Source organism: Phycodurus eques, chromosome 6 (genome assembly GCF_024500275.1).
Source record: "Phycodurus eques isolate BA_2022a chromosome 6, UOR_Pequ_1.1, whole genome shotgun sequence".
NCBI lineage: Eukaryota > Metazoa > Chordata > Actinopteri > Syngnathiformes > Syngnathidae > Phycodurus > Phycodurus eques.
This window is the reverse complement of record NC_084530.1, coordinates 18,578,385-18,606,084: the sequence shown is the minus strand read 5'-3', so window position 1 is coordinate 18,606,084 and position 27,700 is coordinate 18,578,385. Positions and strand designations below refer to the sequence as shown.

At 39.3% G+C, this 27,700-nt stretch overlaps 2 protein-coding genes across 2 annotated transcripts; one reads left to right on the top strand and one right to left on the bottom strand.

The window, feature by feature from the left end:
- Window positions 1–4,391: 4,391 nt before the first annotated feature.
- LOC133404362 (proline-rich protein 18-like) lies at window positions 4,392–7,811 on the top strand. The gene is given in 3 exon segments (XM_061680176.1): window positions 4,392–4,764; window positions 4,766–4,829; window positions 5,883–7,811. Coding segments are annotated over 3 exon segments (789 nt in total). The 5' UTR covers window positions 4,392–4,456; the 3' UTR covers window positions 6,300–7,811.
- Window positions 7,812–9,641: 1,830 nt separating this feature from the next.
- abcg2b (ATP-binding cassette, sub-family G (WHITE), member 2b) lies at window positions 9,642–23,421 on the bottom strand. Its single transcript, XM_061679755.1, has 15 exons — window positions 23,270–23,421; window positions 22,194–22,253; window positions 20,959–21,076; window positions 20,733–20,888; window positions 19,363–19,520; window positions 17,059–17,210; window positions 16,885–16,977; window positions 15,423–15,574; window positions 14,856–15,007; window positions 13,816–13,905; window positions 13,604–13,728; window positions 11,641–11,795; window positions 11,468–11,557; window positions 9,867–9,919; window positions 9,642–9,789 (listed from the first exon to the last, which is right to left on the bottom strand). The coding sequence occupies exons 1-15, from the start codon at window positions 23,419–23,421 to the stop codon at window positions 9,642–9,644; spliced, it is 1,854 nt and encodes a 617-aa protein (XP_061535739.1).
- Between the last annotated feature and the right edge of the window lie 4,279 nt (window positions 23,422–27,700).

Here is a 27,700-nt window from a genome sequence, read left to right as displayed (position 1 = left end):
TCCTTTAACTTTCATCCTGGAGGGGTGTGCCCCCCCACCAAGTCCCCACCGCAAGGTACTTGCTCATTCACGTGCCTCCAATTTGAATAATGATTGTTCAATACTTTACCTACTGTGTAGAAATCTGGGGATCAACATGCAAAACCTTTAATAGATTTTAAAATATTACAAATTATGTACAAGACTAATAAAAATATCTTTCCAATAAATATTCAAATACAGTTTGAAACTAAAAAAAAGTAAGGTACTACAATTTGAAAGGTAAAGAAGTCTTTAAAATACCAAGATGTAGAACGAAAGTCAAATGAATATAGTAGAAAGGTGTTAAGTTATGGAGCAATCTCAACATAGAAGCAAAAGAGACAAGCTCAATTAATATTTTTTAAAGCTCATAAAATCAAGGGTATGAAATAATTATGAAATCATTAATTAAAAAGGTGATCTGCAGAATAGGTTAAAACATTTAGAAGACTGGCTGCTTTATTTAATTAAAGGATAAAAGGAAATTTGATCGTGAACTGTAAATGGGGTTTTCTGTAAAAGGGGACTGAAAATATATTTATTCTTCTCCTTTGAATTATATTTTTTTTTCATGGAAACTTTTTTTTTTCTTATGTAACGAAATAAAAACAATAAAAAAAATACACACACAGTTCACATGAATGCTAAGGACTGTTCCTAATATTTTGTCCTTTTCTGTGACTGCATTAACCAAAATATGATGCAGGTGTCAATCAAAACTGCTTTAATTCTCAGAGATAGATTTTGGTGTGGATACAAAGTGTGAATGAAATTTCTACTTTTCTATGTTTAACTCAATGATTTTAGGAGCTATACGTGCATTTCAATAAATTAGAATATTGCAGGAAAAAAAGTACAATTTGGGTTAAAGTTTCATGAAGCACGATTCAAAAATACTTTTTAGGAGGTCTGACAGACTAGTAATTTCTTTATTAAAAATTAATTTCATTGTTTCTTATGTAATGTAGTTTCTTACTTTGTTTGGGGTTTGGTTACTACTGAAATAAACATTTTTAAAATATGCAAATTATTGGAATGCATCTCCTTAGTTGAAGTCGGTCACTTTTAATTTGAAATGTTATCCTTGGCTTTAAATCCCAAATTTGAAATCCTAACCTTTCTTTGAAGCCCTAACCCAGGTTTGAAACCCAAATTTAAAATCTTATCCTTGTCGTGTCCCCTGTAGTGTACCTAATGATGTGGCCAGTGACCTTTTTTGCTGGGAATGCTTATATTCTGCATTTGTAGTTAGTAGGCGTCTTCCTGTTTTCTCCTGTAGTGTGTGCGCCCCCCGTGTTGACCCCCATCCCAAAGTTTGTGAGTCACGAGAGCGACTTGTACCGTTCCCCTGCTCTGACGTCATGTCCCACCTGCCGGGTCCAGGTGACCACGAGGGTGCACTACCGAGCTGGAACGTACGCGTGGGTCATGTGTGTGCTCTTTGTGCTGTGTGGGTGAGCGACTTCTTTACGCAATCATTCACGCACAATCACACGCACACGCAACAGTAGACAGGCATGTGCTTGCGCATTTTTTGGGGCAGGTGCTCAAACCCAAAATAGGGCACCCATCACTGAAATTATTCATACAATTTAGGGGACAAAAACTAGTATGGCTTATGTATTTATTTCTGCTTACACAATCAACAGTGTAATACAAATAGTAACAAAGGAGGTGAAGGGAAGCTGCATAATGGATATAAAAAGTCTACACACCCCTGTTCAAATGGCAGGTTTTTGTGATACACAAAAATGAGACCAAGACAAATAATTTAAAAACTATTTGGTAACCTATAAACTGTACAACTCAATTGAAACATTTTAGAGAGGGAAAAAAACAAAACTGAGAAGATCGTTGCACAAGTGCACACACCCTCTTATAAATGGGGATTGGCAGTGTTCAGAATTAAGCAATCATATTCCAATTCATGTTAAATGGGAGTCACCACACAACTGCCACCATTTGTGCCTTTGATTAACCAAGTAAATCTCAGCTGTTCTAGTAGGACATTTTTTTGTAGTCTCATCTTACAACACAGGCCAAGGTCCGCAAGGAGATTCTGCAGCATCAGAGAGGTTTCATTGTTCAAAGGTATTAGTCAGAAGAAGGGCGCAAAAGAATTCAAACGCATCAATGTCATATATCATTTGCTCATACATGTATAGTTTTCCCAAGGACTCAAATAAATGCTCATCATATTAAAAAAATAAATAATAATAATAATAAACACTTTGGGTGGAATTGATGACAGAGAAGGTAATTTATGTTTTTTAAAATGTTCATTAAAGAAAAAAAGGGCACTTTTTTTTCATCCAGGGCAAAATGTTGCTTTAGCACCACTTGGGGTCTATGTATGCACCTGCCTGACAGTATAGTAGTCATGCTGATGTGATGTTTCAGGTTGGTGTTGGGTTGCTGTCTGCTTCCGTTCTTCGTCAAACATTTCAAAGACGCTCATCATAGTTGTCCACAATGTCATCGCCTTCTTCATGTGCATCGCAGGACCTGCTATCAGTATTGACAACATGCGGCCATTTGTTTTTAATGTCACGTACTTATCAAGTGACCATGTCCAACCTTTTGTTATTTTTCGACAAGTCAATAAATGTTTCTACTCACTTCACTTGGCTAACTTTGGCTTGAACTGTAACGTGAAACCATAACCTTTGCTTGAAACCCTAACCAGGGAATTAAACCCTACATTATTGGAACCCTAATCCATTTTCAAAATCCTACTTTGAAACCTTAACTTGTGGTTGAAACCCTATCCTTGTCTTTGAAGACTAATTTGAAACCCTATTTTAAAACCCTAACCCTTTGCTTGAAATCCTACTTTCGAACCCTAGCTCATTTGAAATCCTGCTTTGAAACCTAAACTCTAATCTGTAGCTTGAAACCATAATTTGAAACCCTAACCCAATCTTTAAATATCACTTTGGAACCGTAACACTTGGTTGAAACCCTATCCTTTGCTTGAAACTTTAATTCGACACCCTGAGGCTTGAACCCACAATTTGTAACCCTTTGCTTACAACTATAATTTAAAACCCTTACCCTTTGAAACGTTAACCCAGCCTCGAAACCCCAATTTGAAACCTGAACTCTAGAAGTAAATTCGGTAATGTAAATTTAAGTAATGTCTGGTTTGAAACTGTAATTTCAAATCATACAGTGCTGTGAAAAAGTATTCCCCCCCCCCCCCCTTCTCAAATTCTGATATTTTTGCATAGTTTGCCCACTTTAATGTTTTAGATCATCAAACAAATGTAAATATCAGAGAAATATAAACCAAGTGAACTTAAAATGCTGTTTTTAAATGGTGGTTTCATTTATTAAGGAAAAAAGAAAGTATTCAGTTACCTGGCCCTGTGTGGAATGAAATCACCATTTAAAAACAGCATTTTAAGTTCTTGGTTATATTTGTCTGATACATTTGTTTGATAATCATTAAGTGGGGAAACTATACAAAGATCTAAGAATTTTAGAAGGGGGGCCAAAACCTTTTCATGACACTGTATCCCTTGCTTAAAACCATAATCCAAGTTTAAGACTCTACTTTAAACCGTTAACCCTTGGTTGAAACCCTGTCGTTGGCTTGGAACACTAGTTTGAAACCCTGACTCTTTGTTTGGAGCTATAATTTTAAACCCTTACCTGTTTCAAAACCTTAACAGTCTTGAAACCCTATTTTTTAATTTAAAATTTTTTTTTTTTTTTTTTTTTTTTAAAAACACCTTTGCTTGAAACCCTAACCTTGTCTTAAAACCTAAATTTGAAGCCCTGACCCTTTTCTTGAAACCATAATTTGAAACCCTTACCCTTGTTTGAAACCTTACTGTTTGCTTGAAGCCCTAATTTGAAACCCTGTCTTAAAACCCAAACCCTAAATTGAAACGCAAAGATGAAATCTCAAGTAAACTCGAACTCTGGCTTGAAATCATAACCATTGTTTGAAACCCTAACCCAGGCTTAAAACCCTACTTTGAAACATTAACCCTTGTTTGAAACCCTATCTTTGGCTTCAGACACTAATTTGAAACCCTCACCTTCCATGAAACCATTAGACCTGCCTTGAAACCTGACTTTTGAATCCCAACCTAACTTGCAATCCCACTTTCAAACCCTAACCCTGGCGCGAACACCTAATTTTAAACCTTAAACCTTCCATGAAACTCTAACACCTGCTTTGAAACCCTAACCCTGGCTTGAAACGACATTCTAACCCACCCTAAAATGAGCCGCAACACCTGCGCTTTGAGGCAGCAAACGTGCCATTGCTGGATCATGTTGACTGGGGCGGATTACAAGTTCACTTCTATTTCTGGCGGGCTGAGCCTGGCCGTCATTAGAGCACTCTGCTATAAGGTGAACCCAAGGTGTGCGCACCAGTGCAGTCCACCACCAGGTTCCGTCTTCGCGTGCAAGCCCCTCCCGTATGGCCCACGATGCTCACAGGTACCTAGCCTCCTTCCTCTCCAGACCCTTCCTGGGGTTCCGACGCAAGACCGAGCTCCTGGCCTACTTGTTCCTGTGCGTGTCCAAGATGCCCTTCATCCCGCCTGTGTTGTCGGCGGGACCGGGCGGCAAGGCTGAAAAGGCAGCGGCGCCCCCTAAAGAAGGAGCCTCAGTGAAGGAGCGCCTGGAGTCCAACCTCAGGCAGCTGGGCAAGAAGAGCCCACCCAAGAGCCACCTGCCCACAGCCACCAGGGGGCTACCAGAGCCCAGGAAAAAGGGCCCCTCGTCAAGGGCGCCCCCCCGAGAGTATCCCCGCATCGAGCTCCGGAGAATCCTTGGCCAAGAGCCAACAGGTGAGAACCCTACTTTAAAACCATATTTGCAAGTTCACCCAAGACTTGGAATGTGCAACACTAATTCTGGCTTGAAACCCAATTTTGAAGCCACAAATCTGGCTTAAACCCCTACTTTGAAACTCAAATTCTTACCTGAAACCCTGCTTTGAAGCCCTAACCAAGTATTGAAACCATAACTTGAAACCTTAATTTGAAACTCTAAACATAAACCAGTACTGAAACCACAGGTCTGGCTTGAAACCTAACCTTGAAACACTATGCAATTCTTGAAACCTGAATTTGGAAAACCTAATACTAGTTTGAAACCCTATTTTGAAACATTATCCTTGTCCTGAAGCATTAACCGTTGTTTGAAACCCTAACCCCGAGTTGAAATCCTTCTTTGAAACCTTAACCCTAGCTGGAAACACTTGTTTGAAACCCTAACCCAGGGTTGGAACCATAATTTGAAACCCTACTTTGAAACCCTAACCAAGGTTTGAAACCCTGCTTAAAATCCCTAAAACTGTCTGGAAACCTTACTTTGAAACCCTACCCTTGGCTTAAAAAACCCTAGTTTGAAATACTCAACCATTGTGTAAGTGAAAGCCTAATGTGAAACTCTTACATTGATCTGAAACCTAAACACTGTCTCGAAACTACGGCCTGACCAATATGAATGTTTTTTTTTTTTTAGGTCGAGTCTGATATTTGGCACAGTAAAATTCCAATTACTGATTAATCGTCCAATTAAAAAATATATATTTTTTGGGGGTCCCTTGACGTTTATAACAAAGATATGAATTACAGGCAGAGCATTTGACTGTTTTACAATACTTTGTCCTATATAGATTTGTTTAACTTTACAATTGAGTAAAATCGACAAAAATCTGAAAAAGAAATCTGCTTATTCTTTCCGATTCTTTTCATTTGTTTTAAAATGAGTTTGAATGTCATTGTTTGTCTTATGTTGTAATCGGATTTGAAAAGGGCATCAAATCAACCAGCCAATTGATCGGTCGGGCCCCACTTGAAACCTTACTTACTACAATCCTCATTCAGATCCGCCAGGTGAGAACCCGAGGCAAAGCCCATCCAGAGGAAACCCGATTCACGCTGACACTAACCCCCGAGGCAGTCCTCCTGCTTCAGAGGCGCAACAACAACATCAATAGCGCTCTTTCCGGAAGCGTCCCAGACTCCAGGCGACCTAGGAGGGGCCACCACCCGGCACCCGCCCCGTCCCCACGGCTCCACGGCCGGGCGGCGGCCATCAGGACTCGCTACGACGTGAGCTCCATGGTGAAAGTGTCCCTGCTGAATGAGCGGCACCGCTATGACGACGTGGAGTACGAGGACGACGAGGACCAACGGGGAGCTGGGGTGGATGAACGCGTGGTGCTCAAGTGCACCGAGTGGCTGCAGGGGCTTGAGAACGCACCAGTTACGGTGGGACATGGAAAGACCACGAGTGTGAAAAGCTTCTGAACCCTGCTTTGAAACACTACCCTTGGTTTCAAACCTTGACAAGAGCAAGTTAACCGAGAGGATGCTAAGGCTGCTATGAAAACGCATAGCAAATATTTGCTTCATTTGGAAACCAAACTTGAAAACCTTACCCTGGCTAGCACACACTTGAATCCCTCCTTTGAATCCATAACCCAGGGTTGAAACCTAAACTTGAAACTCTATCCCTAACCCTAATTTGAAAAAGAAACTTGAAACCCTAGCCCTTGTATACATTTTAAACCCTAACCTGGGCTTTAAACCCTAATTTGAAATCCTAACCCTAACCTTGGGTGGAAACTATTGCTTTGAAAACCCTAACTAAGGCTCAGAGCCCTTTTTGCAAAACCAAATTTTTTTTAATTATTTTTTTTTTAAATAAACCTAACCAAGACTTGAAACCCTAACCCTAGATAGAAACACTTGTTTGAAACCGTAATCCACATGGATTCCTAATTTGAAACCCAATTTTAAACCCCTAATCCAGGCTTGAAACCCTCACTTGAAGCCTGAACCCTTGCTTGAAACCCAAACCCTGTCTTGGAACCCAACTTTTAAACATTAACCTTGGTTTGAAAACATCACTTAAAACTCTTCCTTGGCGTAGAACCCTACTTTGAAACCCAAGCCCTGGCTTGAAACTCTAACCCTCATTTGAAACCTTAATGCTTTCTTGTAAACCTACTTTAAAACCTTACAATTTGCTTTAAACCTGAACACAGGGGCGAAAGCCTAAGTAGAAACTGGCTTGAAACTTACACCTTAATCCTATCTTGTAAAACGAATTTAAAACCCTACCCTTTGCTTCAAACCTTACTCTAAAAACACCAAACCTTATTTGAAACCTTAACCCCATGAGTCCATTGCCTGGAAATGAACATTAAGCAATGAATCCACCACAGGCTTTTGCTTTGTTGTCAAATTGATCCTCATTCATAAAAGACCTACAAAAATGACTGAAAACACAGTAACAAGGTAATTTGCATGCCATGCCACTAGTTTGCGATGTAACTGACCAAAACTGTCTTATGAGCGTAAATGTAGAAGTTTATAAATTGTTGTATGTGCATAACGTGACTGTTTGGATGCTTTAAGCAGTGTAGTAAATTTGATGAAGACCTGGCACCATCCTGTTCTTTGTGATACACTTGCACATTTTTAACACTTTCCATGAATTATTTTCAGTGTTTGGACAGAAATGATGTCATTTAAAAAAATAAAAAATAAATAAATAAATAAAAAGTCATCAGATTTAGCTGTAGTGTATACCCCTGAACAACGTTACTGTCATTTAATAGTGCTTTGTCACAAAAACCAAGGACACGTGGAGATCTAAAGCAAAAATGCAAAGATTGTAGTATTCAAATTCAGCATTGCAAACATTTTCAGCAATGACATTTTCGTCGCTGACCAAATTTTGTGACTTATTTCTTTTTATCCGAAACAATGACATTTGTATTGACCTGTTGGAGCTTAGCAACCCCAAACTTCTTATCCTACAATCACCCATAAATGGAATTATTTAAGCATATTTTCACATTTTACAAAATGTATTGCTTGCGTCGGGCAGAAACCTCATAGCTCCAAAACCATCACTTTTCAGGAAACCAAAAAAAAAAAAAAAAAAAAAGGCGTCTGTTGAGCCATTTACACATCGTCAAAGAACAATCCATTTTCAACATTTTAGATTGGTCAATAAGTTGTAAAAATAACATACACGTGGGGACTGACCATAGTATAGATTTGACCAAATGTGGAAAAAGGAGGTTTCAGCCTGACGATAGTGATATGCAAAGTCACCTATTGGGATGTTAAGGCAGTTAAAATTTCTTAAAGACAAAACAATCTGATTTTACTCTGCATACCCTTAAACAAAGTCAAAAAGTAAGAAATAATGTTTCTTTTATTAGCACTTGGTCATGCAACCCAAGGACACTTTATGAGATAGTACTTCAAAAACTAAAAGATTGTAGGGAACACATTCAGCACTGCAAAAGATTTCAACAGATATTTTTGTCGCTGAGTAAATTCCATGATTTTTTTTCTTCGTATCCACATTTTTTATTGTGTATGTGATTTGGAAACAAATGAAAACGTTTGCATTTAGATGCTTTTCATTGGACAGCAACAATGCACCTTCAACCATTTTTTTCCTCAAGTCAGCTTCCTTTTTAAACTCCTTTCATTTTGTTGTGATTGAATTTTAAAAGATGTACATAAAACATAATCAGATAACAACAAAAGCATACATGCTAATAATAAATAAAACCTTTCCATTTGACTGGCATTCATAACAGCCAAATTAATAGATTTTACAAGTTACTTGGTAAAACTGTAAACCCTAAAATGTTCCACTTGTTTATTTGTGTAGCCTGGAGGGCTGGACTACTAAATAAAATGTCTTCCATGTGGCTTGTTATGATAAGAAGCTTTGTAAGGTCTTGGACATTGGATTACTGCACACTCGCTTCCCTCGTGCCCGGACCGGGTGTACTTCAAGTTGTGGATTATCCGCCTTGCAGTCAAATGTTAAAACGTGTGGTCAGGATGGAAAAAGGAGCTCATTAAACAACGAGGAATCATTTCATCCACTATACAAACAGTATTTACACAGACTGGCTACTGCATAGGATCTCATTAGATGGTGCCTAATGTTGTCTTAAGGTTGGTGAAATAAATAAGAATTAAAGCTACACCATGCTCAGCCCACATTAGATGGCATAAGCAAAAAAAGTTTTGCAATTTAGCATTGCCCATCTGTCTAGTCTACCTGCTTCCAATTGGGACTCATTTGGGCAAATTCCACAGGAGTTTGTCTAAATTCACCCAAATTGGCTGAGTTTCTGTTCAAATTCGGACAAGACTTTTTGGCCCGTCCTGTTATGATAAATATGTCCATCCAGGGCGGCACAGGTGGGCGACTGGTTAGAGCGTCTGCCTCACAGTTCTGAGGATCGGGGTTCAAGCCCCGGAACCCGCCTGTGTGGAGTTTGCATGTTCTCCCCGTGCCTGCGTGGGTTTTCTCCGGGCACTCCGGTTTCCTCCCACATCCCAAAAACATGCGTGGTAGGTTAATTGACAACTCTAAATTGGCCATTGGTGCGAATGGTTGTTTGTTGGTTTGTATGTGTTCTGCGATTGGCTGGCAACCGGTTCAGGGTGTACCCCGCCTCCTGCCCGATGATAGCTGGGATAGGCTCCAGCACGCCCGCGACCCCAGTGAGGAGAAGCGGCTCAGAAAATTGATGGATGGATGGATGTGGATGATCTGGCGAGTGAGTTTTGGGGACCCTAAAATATAATTTTCACCTTAGCCCAAATGCATCACTTCCATCGGTTGATCCTGCGCAGCTGAACGTAGGCTAGGACCATACAGACCACTATGATCCCCAGAAGGGCCACCTGGTTCTGCCAGAAGCCCCACGTGGAGTAGTCTATGTTCTGGCTCCTGAGGAACACCTCGCCCGGGACACTGCGGGGGAAACATGATGATTGTGAGTTTGGGTTCAGTTATTCGTTTTAATGATTCCCAGTTGTGGTTCTCCTCACATGGTGGTGTTTGCGTAGAACAACTGTCCCCCCATCTCGTTGATGAAGGCAGCCTTTTGAAGAAGAAAAGAGGCATTGATTTCTATTGTGAAATGTGCCAGTTATTATGAATAACTTGAAAGGAACGATAACACAGTAATTGTATAACAAATGTATGTTGTATCTGTGTTTGACTGGGCTATTTTATTTTTTTACTGTGTGGATTATTTGTAGCCTATTTCTATTCTATTCAACAGTGGTGAGTTGAATGAATAACTGGTGAGAGAAGTCATGGCATTAGTGTCCCCTTGCTATGTCACGGTTCATCCTTGCCGCTGCTGCTACGTTGCAGATGTTTACTACTTACGAATTACCTTACGAACATTTCTGCCATTTTTAACATGTTTAAGCATTTATTTTATTATTATTATTATTATTTTTTATAAATACTTCCGTGAATCTGAATTTAGAGCTGTGCCACAACACGCTCTGGTCTACTGAGGTCTACTGGAAGAGATGCAGCATGTTCACGACCAATAAAGATTCTATTCTAATTTACTCATTCACTGTCGTGAACATTTATATTTGTCAACAGAAATCCAACTTCACTGCCACCAACAAATACAGTATTTATGATTTTCAACGGGTAGGCAGGGAAGAGGGTCTAGCCTACTTTATCTGTGAAATTTAGGTTTGTAAAGCATTGTAATGACTAACAGATCCAGATAGATTGCCACATTGGATCGCTTTGGTTGTGAGATCAGCAAAGCTTTTGAGTCCAAGCCAGAGAGTAGGAGGTGATTCTCCGCTTGCCATGTTGATTATGGGGGGAGGGAAATGCCGGTGCGCTACAAGTCGGACAAATTTAGGCACCTGATACTCGAAAATAGTCTGTATATGTATGATATAAACAGAGTGTATATATATATTTATTGTGGAAATTAACTCATTCACTGCCAGCTGTTTTCAATGCAAAATATTGTTTTCTGTGACAATAGAACACTTAACCTAGCAAAAGAAAGAGTAGGCTTTTTTTCACCAGGAATAAAAAGTTTGTTTCTCGCTCTTTCTGTTCTTTAGTAATCAGCAGTAGAACATTGGTTGGTTTGACCAAAAACACTGGTTTCTGACCAAAAAGCAGAGAAAAAGAGCTTTTTGTTAAAAGAAACGTCAAGCAGAACAGTGACTTTAACACTAATATTTTGCTTTTGTGAAACTTCAAACTATAAAAAAAAACCTGACTGAAATCATGTACTTATTTACAGATATACAACTATGAAATGCGCCGTGAGCAACGTTGACTGAGCGCTTGGCCCAAGTTGAACGTCAGGCTTTTTTTACATAGCCTTCCTCATTCACTCCATGAACTGCATTATATTTTCTCACAATAATGAACCACTTTCTATTAACTATCGTGACATCGATCATTTCTATTTCCAACCAAGGGGTTTCACATTATATGGTACCAGTAAGCTCGTTTGGTTGAACATTTTGGATTTTAAATTGGAATTGTCCAACATGTATATTGCATGCTTGTATGTGACCGTGCAAGACCAATTTTTTGATTTAGTGGATTATTCCTAGTCTTTGTTAAAATGGGCTACTGTGAGGCAGGCACTTACATTGAGTCCATATCTGAAGATGCTGACCCACTTGAGCCAAGAGAGCCAGCTCAGCATGGCATTGAGGTTGACCAGGTAACCGCCAAACACCTGTAAAAAAAAAAAAAGGACAACCCTCATGAAAGAAAAAATGGCAGACATCACCAAGGAGCAACGGTGCACTCGGACCGAACCATCATGAAGACGAATGGGAGCGCGATGAGAATGTTGGCCATGGCGAAGGACGATACGCTGGCAGAGACCAGGAAGGCCAAGCTGACCCCTGCCAGGCTGACCAGGGACATGATCAGCGCAAAGCACAAGAAGGCCGAGAAGGCCGACTTAAGTCCTGTACACAATTCATACGTGAAAAAGTTCTAATCACAATTCAATAGTTCAAAGCATCATCACACAGCAAATCTGAGACTTCAGCTCTGTGACTATCCATTAGGACGTTGTTTAATTAAAGAATCAAAATTCTTTAATTAAAATGTATTTTTTTAAATTCATTTTTAAACTCCCTCGTCCCATTAACTAATGAATTTATTGTAAGTAATGTTGGTAACATAAAATGTAAAAATAATTTTAAAAGTTTAGAATAGATGAATAATTATGCAGCCCCATGGGGGGCACAAGCCAGTGCAAACTGTAGGCCGGTCCCAAGCCCGGATAAATGCAGAGGGTTGCGTCAGGAAGGACATCCGTCTTAAAACTTTGCCAAACAAATATGAGCGTTCGTCCAAAGAATTCCATACCGGATCGGTTGCCACCGGCGCCGTCAACCTGCAGGGCGCTAGTGGAAATTCAGCTACTGTGGGTCGAAGACGAAGAAGAGGTGGAAAGCGGGTTCTTTGGCAGAAAAAGAAGAGGAAAACACAGAGCCTAGAACTGAATGTGGGGACTTTGAATGTTGGGACTATGACAGGAAAATCTCGGGAGTTGGTTGACATGATGATTAGGAGAAAGGTTGATACATTGTGTGTCCAGGAGACCAGGTGGAAAGGCAGTAAGGCTAGAAGTTTAGGGGCAGGGTTTAAATTATTTGACCATGGTGTAGATGGGAAGAGAAATGGAGTTGGGGTTATTTTAAAAGAAGAGTTGGATAAGAATGTATTGGAGGTGAAAGGAGTATCAGATCGAGTGATGAGGCTGAAACTTGAACTCGAGGGTGTTATGTATAATGTGATTAGCGGCTATGCCCCACAGGTAGGATGTGACCTAGAGGGGAAAGAGAAATTCTGGAAGGAGCTAGATGAAGTAGTTCTGAGCATCCCAGACAGAGAGAGAGTCGTGATTGGTGCAGATTGTAATGGACATGTTGGTGAAGGAAATAGGGGTGATGGCTAAGTACGGCATCCAGGAGAGGAACTTGGAGGGACAGATGGTGGTAGACTTTGCAAAAAGGATGGAAATGGGTGTAGTGAACACTTTTTTTCCAGAAGAGGCACAAAGATAGGGTGGCCTACAAGAGCGCAGGTAGATGCACGCAGGTGGATTTCATCTTGTGCAGACGATGTAAACTGAAGGAGGGTACTGACTGTAAGGTAGTGGTAGGGGAGAGTATGGCTAGACAGCATAGGATGGTGGTGTGTAAAATGACTCTGGTGGTGGGGAGGAAGATTAGGAAGACAAAGGCAGAGCAGAGAACCATGTGGTGGAAGCTGAGACAGGACGAGTGTTGTGCAGCTTTTCGTGAAGAGGTGAGACAGGCTCCTCCATAATTTGCTCATTTCTCAACCGATTTTCACGAGGTTTACTTTTTTGTCAATGCCAAAGTGTGTGCTATTACAAAAAATGTTTTTCCAAAAAATAAATTAATATATATATTCCAAAATTTATTTGAGGATGAATTCGTGGGGTGGGCTAAGGCAAATTTTGGGTGGGATTGAGCCCACTCAAAATAGGGCTGGCCTCGCCAATGCCCTGCAGCCTCAAGCTGACTTGTTTCCTTGGGCTTATTTATTAGCAACATTTCTGCTCCACAGGTCAGTTTATCACCTCTTTTTAACTTAATTGATTGTACATTCCAGAAAATAAAACTCCAAACTGATAACATTTAGTGTTATAGTAAGACTAAGACAACAATTTCTCACTTTCAGTCATTTCTGGAGTTGAATTTTTTTAAAATAAAAAAAACAAGTGCATGCGTAGGATTACCCATCATATAGTAGGCGATGGCAGAAAAAACAAAGATGGGAACAATGCGGTTGGGGATGAGGTCAGCAAAGATCTTGGACAGGAAATAGACAGACGTGCGGTAGTAGCCGCTGGAGTTTTCATGGCTGTATGATAAAAATAAGCAAAAATTTATGTCTGCTTTTTTCTTCTTCTAATCAACAGGGAATAAGATGTCTAAAAACTTGGCTCACATGAAGATGGCCCTCTCGTTAATGAAGAGCTCCACGGCGGAGAGATTGCCAAAGACCATGTTGATGATGAGAAAGAAGAACGCGCCGCTCCTGTCCAAAGAGGATTAGTTATCATTGGGTTCTTATCATCTTATCATGTGACTCTTTTGACATAAAAAATGTCAAGCTGATAATTCATAAAAATGGTTATAACACCATGGTGACCTGTGCACTCTCCATCTCAACAGTATTTACTACAGAGGACTAAACGATGTTACTTTAAAAAAGCAAAAATACGCGATTTTTTATTTTTTAAAAGTACAATTTTGTTTTAATTATGACTTTTTTCGGTATATTCTGAAAAATATAAAAATAAAAATATATTCTGCAATTTTGTGACTTTTTTTTATCTAGCTAAAATATGACTATATTCTCATAATATTACCCACCATTTCCTAAATAAAAAAAATGACTTAAAATTTTTCCTCAAAAAAGTACAACTCCACATTTACAGTTTATCTACAAAAAAATGACTTTATTCTCATATGTCATTTTATTGACAAAAAAAAGGACTTCATTCTCAGAATATTATGTTATTTTAAGTAGAGAAAATGACATTTATGCTAATATACCAATTAAAATTAAAAAGATAATGGATGGATGGATGGATGGATAGATAAATAGATGTACAATCATACAATATAATTTTACTTTAATTGAGGAATACTTTAATGTGATTTTCACAATAAATTCATATGTATATAAAAAATATAATATCCATGAGATGTGCTATGATTTATGTGTAGTGTACCTATGATTATGTTATTTAATCAAGTTATTAAAAAAATAAGTATAATAAAAAAATTGCCATGATTTATCTTCAGTGTACCTTTAACTTTGTATTTTAATCAAATTAATTTTAATGCATTTAGAAAATAATATAAAATTCCATGATTTATGTGAAGTATACTGTATCTTTAACTATGTTTATCTTTAAAATGAAATTGATTCCACTGTATTAGAAAATTATTACAAAATGCCACGATTTATGTGCAGTGTACCTGTTCTGCAAGGCTTCGGGCAGGGTTAAGGGCATTTGGAAATAAATGAGGCCCACAAGGACAGCAAAGAAAATGTTGAGAGCCAGCTGGGCATACGACGTCTGCGGGTTCCTCAGTGTGTTTACCACGGTCCTGCCACACAACACGCGCATCTGTCACACGCACACACGCTCCCGCGGACACACACACACACACACACACACACAGTTTTGTTATGGGTTATAAACAGGGTTCATCGGAAGGGCAGCCAAGCAGAAGCAGACAGGCTTGACACACTCCAAAAACTCAGCAAATTTTGTTCATTCGGGTTCAATTTTAAGTCAGGTAAGGGTCCCCTCGGTCGTGCCCACCTGGAAGTTTTTTCAAATTCAGATTCAGAAAACACATAGGAGGTCTGTCAAATTTGGTTTGAAGCAACCATTTAAGGACATTTTAGCCATTTTCAGGGGTAAGACAAACTCGTCCTAGGGATATGTTTTTAGATTGTTTCCAAATTTGAATGACACATCTACTAGACAAGAGCCATTTTAGGTGAATTCCAGGGCTGAACCAAAATGAAAGGCTGACCTGGTAGAGGAAGGAAGTGGCGTAATCAGCCACCTTTTCCTGAGCTTTGACCCCTTCTGTGACGCTGCGGTTGATGCAGTCAATCTCGTGCAACATGTCCTGGCACAGCTTCGACTGATAATACTTGACTGCTAGGAGGTTCTTGCGTTCACCTGTTGCAGGTAACAAAGCAAAACTATATCATAAAGTCATTTCAAGTTTGGTTTATTGGCGGCAATGGTGTGAATGTGTGCGCAGATGGTTGTTTGTTTATGTGTGCCCTGCGATTGGCTGCCAACCAGTTCAGGGTGTACCCCGCCTCCTGCCCGAAGATAGCTGGGATAGGCTCCAGCACTCCCACGACCCTTGTGAGGATAAGCGGCTCAGAAAATGGATGGATGGATGGTTGTTTATTGACTATACAATAGTAATTCCCACTGTGCTGGAGGAAATCATCCAAATTTCACTGTATTGGTCACAATATGCTTATTTATCTTCGAAAAGTAAAGCATGTTTGTTCATCTACTTGCCAGCTACCTAAAGAGAGAGGCAGAACAATTAACAATACAAGGTCTAATAAAGGTGGCACGGTGGGTGACTGGTTAGCACATCTGCCTCACACTTCTGAGGACCCGGCTTCAAATCCGGCCTCGCTTGTGTGGAGTTTGCATGTTCTCCCTGTGCCTGCGTGGGTTTTCTCCGGGGACTTCGGTTTCCTCCCACATCCCAAAAACATGCATGGTAGGTTAATTGAAGACTCTAAATTGCCCGTAGGTGTGAATGTGAGTGCAAATGTTTGTTTGTTTCTATGTGCCCTGCGATTGGCTGGCAAACAGACACACAGCTTTACCCTTATCGACTTCAAGTTGTCAAGCATCATAATCTTCCCCTTGAAATCTTTGAACAGCCTCAAGTGTGACAGCCATGTTTATGTCCCCGACTGCAGTTCAGAGCCAGTTTTTAGAAGTTTTGTGGCCATCACACTGCTACAACGTGTAATACAATTTTGCTATCCATGGCAAGTTTCTCCAAACAGGATCTTGACAAACCACACAAAGCCAAGGAAAGTCTATCCGGAGGGCCTCACTGGAACTCTGCATCAATATAAACTCATTTCAGGGAATGCTTTAGAGAGGAGAATGCTCTACCCATACTGACTACAGTTTGTCAATAAAAGATTATGTTTTCAGAAACTTTCCCCATGGAAAGCATACATGGTATTACTATGCGTTGGAGGCTAGCACAGAGTGAAAACTGGACAGAATTGCAGTCGGGGAAAGAAAAACTTTTTGCCAGGCAGCGTTTTTGGAGCACCGTTCCAATGATAATTGGTGAGCCATGGGCAAGGGAATGATCTGCCTGGAAAAACTGCAAAGGCTAATCTGTCAAACACTGATGGGCTTACATCTGTCTGAACTATACCTCATGGTAATGTAACATTGACTTTTTAGAGGTTGGGAAACACTGTGATAGCATAGTGTACTTGTATTGATTTCTTCTAGGGTGGACTTAGCCTCTCCGTTGGTAATGTCCATGAAGAAGTCTGCAGGGTTGTCAAAGGACTCGATTTGGAAGCCTGAAGCAAAGCGTTGACGTTAAAAAGTACAGTAACATCAAATAATACATAAAGAACCATCAGAGTGATGGCGGTGCGTACCGAGATCTGTGAAGTATTCGAGCGCGCGGTGGGCTGCCCCTGCGTACACCACCTCGCCTTTGTGCATCAGTATCAGGTGGTCGAAGCGTCTGAAGATGGAGAAGCGAGGCTGGTGGATGGAGAAGATGATTGTCTTGCCTCGCCTGGACAGTCTAGAAGCACACACGAGTCAATAGATATTATACAGTGCTGTGTGAAAGTTTGTGAACCCTCCTGACATGGTCACTCTTTTTGTAAGAAAATTAAGTTATGTGAACCCTTCTACTGGTAGCTTGTGGTGCCTCCTTTTGCAAACATTACTTCAACCAGACATTAACTGTAACCACTAACCAGTCGCTCACATCTTTTTATGGGAATTTTTTCCCACCATTTATTGCGAAACTGAGCCAGTTGAGAGAGGTTGAAGGGACATCTGGTATGCACCAACTTATTCAGGTCTTGGCACAACATTTCAATTGGATTAAGGTCCAGACTTTGACTGTGCCAATTCACAATATGAATCATTTTTCTCTGATGCCATTCCTTTGTACTTTTGCTGGAATGATTGGTTTGTCTTTCAATGTTAATTTATACTCCCTGAATGATGGCATCTGGTCAAGAATCTCTTCATAGGCCTGGAAATCTATGCCTCTTAAATTAGGAGGGAGTCGTCCAGGTCCAGAAGTGGAGAGCAGCTCAAAGTTGAAAAGAGCAAACTTGTTCTTTTTTGAGAGCAGATGCTACCTTCTAGAAACGATCATCCCTCCATCCATCCATTTTCTGAGCCGCTTCTCCTCACGAGGGTCGCGGGCGTGCTGGAGCCTATCCCAGCTGTCATCGGGCAGGAGGCGGGGTACAGCCTGAACTGGTTGCCAGGCAATCACAGGGCACATACATACAAACAAACAACCATCCGCACTCACATTCACACCGACGGCAATTTAGAGTCGCCAATTAATTCATGTTTTTGGGATGTGGGAGGAAACCGAAGTGCCCAGAGAAAACCCACGCAGGCACGGGGAGAACATGCAAACTCCACACAGGCAGGGCCGGGGATTGAACCCGGGTCCTCAGAACTGTGAGGCTGACGCTCTAACCAGCCGGCCACCGTGCCGCCCATGGCTATTCAATTTTCATGTAATAGTAGATGCGTGCACATTTCTGAGATGCTACCAGAGAGACTCCAACTCCCTTTGTCATGTCCTTGGCTATTTCCTTTGGTCTTGGTTTTGTCGATTTGTATGGGACCACATAGTCAGTTTGGTTGCTTTCATCGCTATTAATTAGTGCAGGCCAAACCCTTTCCCAATTCCCATTTTATTGTTCTGCTTAAATGATTTAATAAAGCACCCAAATGCTTTGTGTCTTTTACCTGCTGGATTTAACCAATGTAGCTGGCGGTTCGCCTACTTTTGCACACATGCAATTATAACTTTTTTTGGATTAAATAATGTAAACATATTTGTTTGTGTGTGTGTGTGTCTACTCTTTGGAAGGTATGCTTTACAAATTGGGATTTGGATTTATGTTTAACAAGGTTAGTTTAATGTTTTTTACAAAAAGAGTGACCATGTCAGGAGGGTTCAGAAACTTTCAAGCAGCACTGTATACTGTACGAACATTGTTTGATTGGATGTCAAAGTGTATTTTATTATATTTGAAAAACAAATATTATGTTATTGTGGGGTGTTATGTGAGGAAAAAAGGAATTTAAGCCATTGTGGAGCAGGGCTGTAACAATATATAATACTAACATACACAGGGTGATGGTCACATGTGCTGCTTTGCTGTCTGTTTTAATTTAGTTTTTTAAATTAAAGTACTTTATATAGTCATAGTATAGTATTTTTACAGTATCGTAATTCTTGTTATTATTACTTTATTCACTGGTTACATTTTCGAGAAAGAAAAAAACATTTATTTTTATTTGAAAAATAAAATAAAAAATAAAACTGAATACTTACTCTGTCATGATTTTTGTTTGTTTGTATTTTGATTGATTAGAATTTATAATGGATTTCTTATTTTTAAATGAAAATTTGAACTTCTGAACTATGTTTGGGGTTAATCAGAGTCACTTTAAATGGTGGCAGGTTTGTGCTGACTCCCTTTAAGCATGAGTTTGAATGTGATTGGTCAATTCTGACCACAGCCACATTTTCAAGTGTAAGAGGGTGTGCACAACCTGGAATTTGAACAGGGGTGTGTGGAGTCTGTCTCTCTCTCTCTCTCTCTCTCTCTCTCTCTCTCTCTCTCTCTCTCTCTCTCTCTCTCTCTTTATCTCTCTCTCTCTCTCTCTCTCTGTCTGTCTGTCTGTCTGTTTACTTGTGCAATAAGCCGATGATGCAGTTGGCCGTGTTTGAGTCCAGCCCCGTGGTGGGCTCGTCCAGGAAGAGGAGAGCAGGCGAGGTGATGAGTTCCATTCCAATGCTGCAGCGCTTCCTCTCGCCGCCTGACACACCGCGCAGAAACTCGGTCCCGATCTGCACGCAAGCGCCAACACAACCATTTATTTTTTAAAACTATGTGTGTGTATCAATTAGTCATTAAAGCTCACAAAACCTGACCATAACTTACTTGTACTCTTACAATTACTTAATGTACAGAGTGGCTCACTTGCTTATTTCTGTACAAAACTTAAATTGTACAACACAGTAAATCTTCTGTTATCTGTCCGCCTATACAATAAACATAATCGACCAATTACTCCTTTCGACCTATTAAAAGCTCTAATTTGATTATGACATATCATTACATAAATCTGACATTGTTGCATGAATAAAGTTTTTTTTTTAGAACAAATGTGTATTTTTTCAAGAATATGATCCTTTTTTTTTTGTTTTGTTTTTAGAATAAAGGCATCTTTTCCTGATTAAAATGCATACAATTATGAGAATAAATTTGTCACTTTTTCCCATCATTAAACTTTGCCTATCATAACTACATAATAATATCAGAAATCTTTATTTATTTACTGTAATAAAAACAATATAATGTAATGATTACCTGTCAGTGCAATAATATAAATCATCCTGTATATCAATGTATCGATTCCACAACACCCCTTATTTATTTATATTTATGTTGTAAACTTTCATCAATAACTGTGTCACGCTCTGCTAAATATCTTTTTTATAAATCTGAATACGAATATTCCGACTTTAAAATATGAGTTTATTCTTCTTGTAAAACTACGACTTTTTATCTCGACAAAATTCGCCATTGTTCTTGTAATGACTTGTTTTTCTTGGAAAAAATAAGTGAGTAGAGTACATTTGTAAAGTACAGTGGTAGCTAACTTCCAAGTACAATACCTTTGCATTGAATCTTTAAGAACTGTTTATTTTCTAACATTTGCATTTAGGTACAGTGTTTATTTAACTTTCATGTGCAATACATTTTAATTGAGTCATTCATTAAATTTTTGATTTTGCTATATTTAAGCGCAGTGTTAATGTTCAAACTGTGCATAATGCTATAGTACTTGGAGACAACATTGTGACTTTTCTGTTAAAAATGGGCAACTTTTTAATTTCTATGACATTTTGGGGTTTTGTTGAATTGCCGTTAGGTTTATGAGGGGGTACTTGGAAAAAATTCCCCCATGTACAATGTCCCTGGACCCAAAAGTTTGAGAACCCATGGCCTAAAGGCATTAGTGGACGTTTTTCCCACAGCGGCCTGGCAAGTCCCACCTTGGTGTTTGCGCAGTCATTCAGGCCCAGCTCGTCAAGGATGGTGTCCACTCGTCCGCGTTTGTCTGCGGACGAGTGGAGTCGCGGGTCCAGACGCAGGTTGGCGCTGAAGCGGAGGTTCTCCTCTACGGTCAGCGTTCCCATCAGGATGTCATCCTGAGAATCACATTTCCCATGTGGTCATCCCCAAAAATAAATGTGTGTGTGTAATGTACTCGTGACGTACCTGGACTACATATGCAGAACTGAGCCTGAGTTCGGAGGTCACAACCTTGCCATCCACCAAGACACTCCCTTGGCGGAGGCCGGCTGGATCTTTTCTTCCAGCGATGACATCCAGGAGCCTGAATAGTGAGCAACAATGGTGGGGGAAACTAAGTACAAATACTTATTCCTGTACTTACAGTCAGTACATTTTTCAAGTAGGCCAATCTTTACTTCAGTACCGTAAACCCACACATATTTGGAGTTTGGAATTCACAAATTCACCTACTGGTGGATTTTCTTTGGGGAACCTATTCTATTTTATTTTATTCTATTCTATTCTATTCTATTTTTTGTTTGTTTTTGTGCTCAAGCCACAGCAATAAAAGTAGCACTTAGCTGCAAGCTTGTGGCATCTTAGTGCCAAGGAACTTTGTTGAAGTGAACTAAGGAGCTAAATTTAGACAAATGTATTATTTTTCCACCATCTTGTGGCATCTCGGTGTCAAGGAACTATGTTGAAGTGAATTGAGGAGCTTCATTTTGACAAAACCAGTGACCTGTCACCATTTTGCGGCATCTTGGTGTCAAGGAACTATGTTGAATTGAGTCAAGGAGTTTCATTTAGACAAATGTAGTGCCTTATCATGTGGCATTTTCGTGCTCAAGAACTACTCTATGGTGAAGTGAATTAAGGAGCTTCATTTAGACAAAAGTAGTGCTCTACTTCCATCTTATGGCATCTTGGTGTCAAGAAACTTTGTTGAAGTTATTCAAGGAGTTTTTTTTATAAACAAAAGTAGTGCTCTGCCGCCATCTTGCAGCATCTTGGTGGCATGGAACTATGTCAAAGTGAATTGTGGAGCTTCATTTGGACAAAAGTAGGGCTCTTGGTTCCAAGGAACTCCTATATGTTGAAGTTAGTCAAGGAGTTTCATTTAGACAAATGTAGTGCTTTGCCTTTTTTTGGGTTGATGACAATTACAGTACATAGTTTTTTGCTCATTGTGTTAGGTCATCAAAATGAGTATAGTTTTGTATACAAATGACATTTTACATTCGTACACTCGAGAGTTTGTACTTTTTATTTGTACTTCAGCAGTTGAATCAGTATTTGTACTTTTACCAACATCTTTTTTACTCTACGCAGGTACAGAGTGAGTACTTTTTCCACCTGTGTCAAGTGTGATGAAAGTGTCACGCTTGCAAGGTGAAATGCTTAAAAATGCTAATATTGTGTAAACGGGTACTTCTTACGATGTTTTACCGCTTCCTGTGGCGCCCATGATAGCGTTCATCCCGGGTCTCATGATGCCACTGTAACAACAACAGATAGGGCCATTCTTGCAGTATTTTCTTTTTTTTGGGGTAGGGGAGAAAATGTCATGTTTTAGCTTCAAAGCATTGATATTAGTATATATCAAAATTCATTTATTTTAAGTTATACCAGTTGAAGTCACGATGTTCAAAATAAAATGTTGAAAAACGTAATATTCCTGTTTCCCATTGTACCAAAATCAATGAAGACTAAAAAATGAAGATGAAAATGTATGAATTAAATTGAATTATATGAACAAATATTTATTGATGTATTAATAACATTAGTAAATAAAAATATTGAATACATAATAATTTATCTAAAACCTTTGTGTTGTTGTTGTTTTTATAAATACATAATTAAAAATTAATGTAAATGATAAACATTTAAATACAAAAACAAATATGTTGGTGTTTTTCTGAACAATATTTGGATTTTGTGTGTGGCAATCATGCTTTAATTTTTAATGTATTAATAAAATGACAATAATAATAATAACAAAATAGTAATAATTATTAGTAGTAGTAATTATTTTTTATTTGACTAAAGAAACTAAGAAAAATGCGGTTGTTTTCATAATAAAATGTGGAATTTATGTTGGAAAGCAATCTTTTGTTATAAATTATGTATAAACTAAAAAGAGCTTAAAATATCGTCACGATAATGAGTAATTTAATCATTAAAAATTTGTTTTTCAAACAAAATGCATAATTATGTTTGACAGCAATCTTATTTTTTGTTAGTAATGTACTTATGAAATCAATAAACTAAACACAGTAACAATCACACTAAACTCATGAATAAATATTTAATTAAAAAAACTAAGTTAAAATATTTGTGCTGTTTTTGGAACAAAATTTGGAAATGTTGATGAGTAGCAATGTTTACAAAACAAATAAATTAAATAATTACAATAAATAAATAATTCAAAATGTATTTCATTTAAAAAAAACAACAGAAAGAAATGTAATTTATTGCTTTTTTTTAACACAATGTGGAAATAATTGCATCCTACCTGACATCCTTGAGGATGTACTTTTCCGGACATTTCTTTCGACACCATCTGCTCTCCTGGACGCAGTAGTGCAAGTTGCTGAAGGTCAGCGTGGGTCCTTGTTCTTCGAAGCAATCGTCCAAGGCAAAAACATTCTGCTGCCCCTTGGTCATGATCAAAATGTGAAAAGTAAATGACAGCGTTAATGTTTTCAGGAGAAAGACGGAAACGTCTGCGATTGGCCTGCCCGATGATAGCTGGGTTGGGCTCCAGCACGCCCGCGACCCTAGTGAGGATAAGCGGCTCAGTAAATGAATGGATGGAAGACGGAAACGTGCAACCTGCCATAAAATAATCTAATCTTTGGACTCTCAATCTCGGGCATAGTAAAAAGGATCTTGAACTTTCCATGCACTTAACACATAGTAAAAAGGATCTTGAACTTTCCATGCACTTAACACTTAATCTCATCGGCTGCAACCAAGATGCTAATCTGATAATTGCTGCTGTTAACATATGACCATAAACAGTCACCTGTTTTAATTTAACAATATACAGTATATGTGTTTTTATAGTTTGCAGTGGTGTAGCACTCTTCTGCATTAGATACTAGGTACAGAGACCAGGGGTGGATTTAACAATAGGCTAACACAGGCAATTGCCTGGGGCCGAGATTTCCAGGGGCCCGCAAACATCTCATAAAACCAAGTAATGATTTTTTTCTTTGATTTAAAGCAGTTATAATTGTTTAAGTCTGTATTCGCATGGCCAAAATTGCTTGAAAATGCTTAATTTATCATAATCGTTTCGACTGCTCCCCATCCCTTCTCATGCAATGGACTATTCCATCTTCATACTGCACAAGTGCAATGTTGATCTTCTTTAATCTAATGTGATCTACAAACCCCAATTCCAAATAAATTGAGATGTATAAAACGTAATAAGAACAGAACACGATTATTTGCAAATCCTTTTAAACCCATATTCAATTGAGTACACTACAAAGATAAGGTCTTTACTATCCAAACTGAGCAAGTAAGGGTTATGCCACCAAATATTAAATGTTATTCACTTTAAGTTAATTTAATGTCTGTTCCAATACCTTTGCTCACTTGAAAAGTGGGTGGCTTCAAAAAAAAGGTGCTTTGTCCTGAGTTGTTTTAACACATCTAGATGTATCCATCCATCCATCCATTTTCTGTACCGCTTATCTTCACTAGGGTCGTGGGCGTGCTGGACCCTATCCCAGCTATCTTCGGTCCCTGAACCCTGAACTGGTCGCCAGCCAATCACAGAGCACATAGAAACAAACAATCATTCGCACTCACATTCACAACTACGGGCAATTTAGAGTCTTCAAACAACCTACCCTCAGTGATGCCGGTACTCAAATAATGTGGTCCGGTCATGTCATAAGTAATCTAACGAGTTACATTTTATATTATAGTAGTCAGATTACAGGGAGAAGCGATAGCAAGGGTGGAGGACTTTATATACTTGGGGTCAACAGTCCAGAGCAATGGCGAGTGTGGTCAGGAAGTGAAGTAACAAGTCCAAGTAGGTTGGAACGGGTGGAGGAAAGTGTGTGTGTGTGTGTGTGTGTTATATAGAGTTGCGGTCAGCTCCATTCTGATAAAGACTATGTAGTTTGTATAGGCTAATAGAGTTTGGAGAGTTGACAGCAGTTTGGTCAGTAGCGATCACTCCTTGGAATCCTTGGAAAGAGGTTGCTGGCCACTAACCGAGCACACTGGTCTAATAGCCCAGCCGTTGGTGAACTCACTCTCAACCTGGGGTGCAGTGGTTGCCTGAGTTGGGACCGCATCGCATAAGGAACTATAATTGAGGCTTATCAATTACATTTGTTTATCAAAAACTGCATTTTCCACCGTTTCTTATTTTATTCTTTGGGAAAGTATTTATTGTGTTCACAGAAAGCAAGGTAAAAAAAAAAATAAACTCACTGGGAGAGGAGAAATTACTGTACCCCAATTTAAAAATCTTGCTCTTGAATGAATCACTTAACACAAAAATGATGATGAACTTATTTCTAAATAAACACTTTCAAAATCCTCTGCCCTCTTAAGCCCATGCCAGTTTCCCAACGTGACAGAAAAACATTATACAACCTGCCATACCAGTGATGAGGAACATTTTAAGCACACAGAATACGTTCAAAAATAACAAATTTTGCACTTTATGTTTGTAAATTACTTGGTCAAACATTGCTTTGTAATACATAGTTGCTTTGTAATACATAGTCATTCACAAGAGCCAAAAAGACATAAATGCCACGCAGCACATACTGTCTGTGGTAAAGATACAGCTGCCTGTGATTATGCACATGGCCAGCGGGTGGTTTCGTGTGCAACGACGCATCAAGAAATGAACCATTACTCGAACCAATGGCTGAAGTGTTACGATGCTTCATCTCGCCATCACTACAAACAACCATCACACTCACATTCACACCTACGGGCAATTTATAGTCTTCAATCAACTGTCAGTACTCAAAAAATGTGGTCCCTTGACGTCATAAGTAATTGAACACATTACTTTTAATATTAGAGTAGTCAGCTGACAGTTATGTTGATTTATCTGCCAATAGTTATTTTTTTGTTCACGAGAAGCAACCGTCAACATTTTTTTTTTTTTTTTTTTTTTAATAACATGCTATTTATGCTCAGGCAAGAGATATTTATCACTAATAATCTTCAGTGCTTGGGAACATGAGGCATGTCAATAACCAGGAACTTGATTCAGTCACGGTGCATGTCATAAGTGTAGACCAGTGTTCAGCCTTTGTTTTAGAAACGACTAATAAAACAGACGAAACATACTATATTCTTAACTATCCATAACTAAAATGCACAAAACGACTTAGTACAACATCGAAAAAAGCGGAATATTTATAAACGGAGTCGGCTGGGGCAATGAAGTCACGTGACGTGTTGCACGTTTCCCGCGCATAGTCAACACGTGGACCCAAGCAGCCACCGGCGCAAACACAATGGACGCTGACGACTCTGACGTGGAATTGGCTTACTTAAACTGCAAATTCAGTCACTATTTCTGAGTTTCTCTAAAGAGGACAATACTAAGGTTCGTTGTACACTACCACACACACACACACACACACACACACACACAGTTGCCTTCATGGACCCCCACTCAATCGGCAGTGTTGCTACAGTCTATCTATCTATCTATCTATCTATCTATCTATCTATCTATCTATCTATCTATCTATCTAGCAGTTAAGAGTCTTTAAAGGAGTGTACTGAGAATGGTGTTCTTGTTTATATTTAAGTGGCTATTTGGCATGTCAAGTCTGCACGAAGTTGCTCATTTAATGTGGCTTCAACTACACTCACATTTAAGTTATTTGCTCATGTTGATGACATCGTTCTGTAACTTGTGTGGCGTACATTACCAAGTAATGGGTACGGTAAAGCTCATACTTTTTTTTTTTTTTGGTACTGTGGAGAAGTGATATTCCTGCCACTTGACAGCTGCTGAAAGTAACTAAAAAGTTACTTTTTTCTAACGTACTTATTTTTTAAATTAAGTCATCAGTAAAGTAACTTTTAAGCTCAAGTAATAATTCAACAACAGAGTTACTTTTTCAAGGTAACTGCGGCAACACTGCATGTTTTGGGGATGTGGGAGGAAACCGGAGTACCCGAAGAAAACCCACACAGGCACTGGAAGAACATGCAGACTCTAAACAGGCAGGGCTGGGATTTGAACCCCGGTCCTCAGAACTGTGAGGCAGATGTGTTCACCAGTCGTCCACCGTTCCACCCAGGTAGATATAAATACCATGAAATAAAAGCTGGAATTCTGAACTTGTGTCTGATCTGAAACCCAAATGTCCAGTATACAACAACAACAAATAAATTGACCTTGTCATTCCAATACTTTTGGAGGGGACTGTAAATGAAGAAAGATGTTGTTTTAAGGAAAAGGTGTGTGTGAGTTCGCGTTCAGTCTTCTTTTGCCATTTAAAGCTAAGTACGGCATTACACGGTGTCGCTCTGGTTAACAGCTGGTGCTTAGCTTGGTGTAATATCACAAAACACACCGTACTCTCGCTCATAACCGAGTTAATAGTCCAACAAAATCTCCCATGTTGTCGTCCACACAAGACCACACGTAGTCGTGGCGTCACTCGGCCATTAAAGCTTTCTACAAAGACACGTTTAATTGCCGAAATATAGCAGACATTCCGCAAACATTTTCACCGAGCAGAAGGACCCGGATTCTCGTACTGTATCACGTTTTCACAAGCATCCTGCTGCCCCCCGCCGGACACAATGCAGTAAAGACCCGGTTAAAAAAAAAAGGCGAGCCTTCGGGGGTGGGAGCATTGTCGTTGGTTTTTTTTTTTTCCACTGCTTGTCCGCATCAGTTTGTGTTTGGCTCGGCGTGTCACCACTTATCCAATCAGAT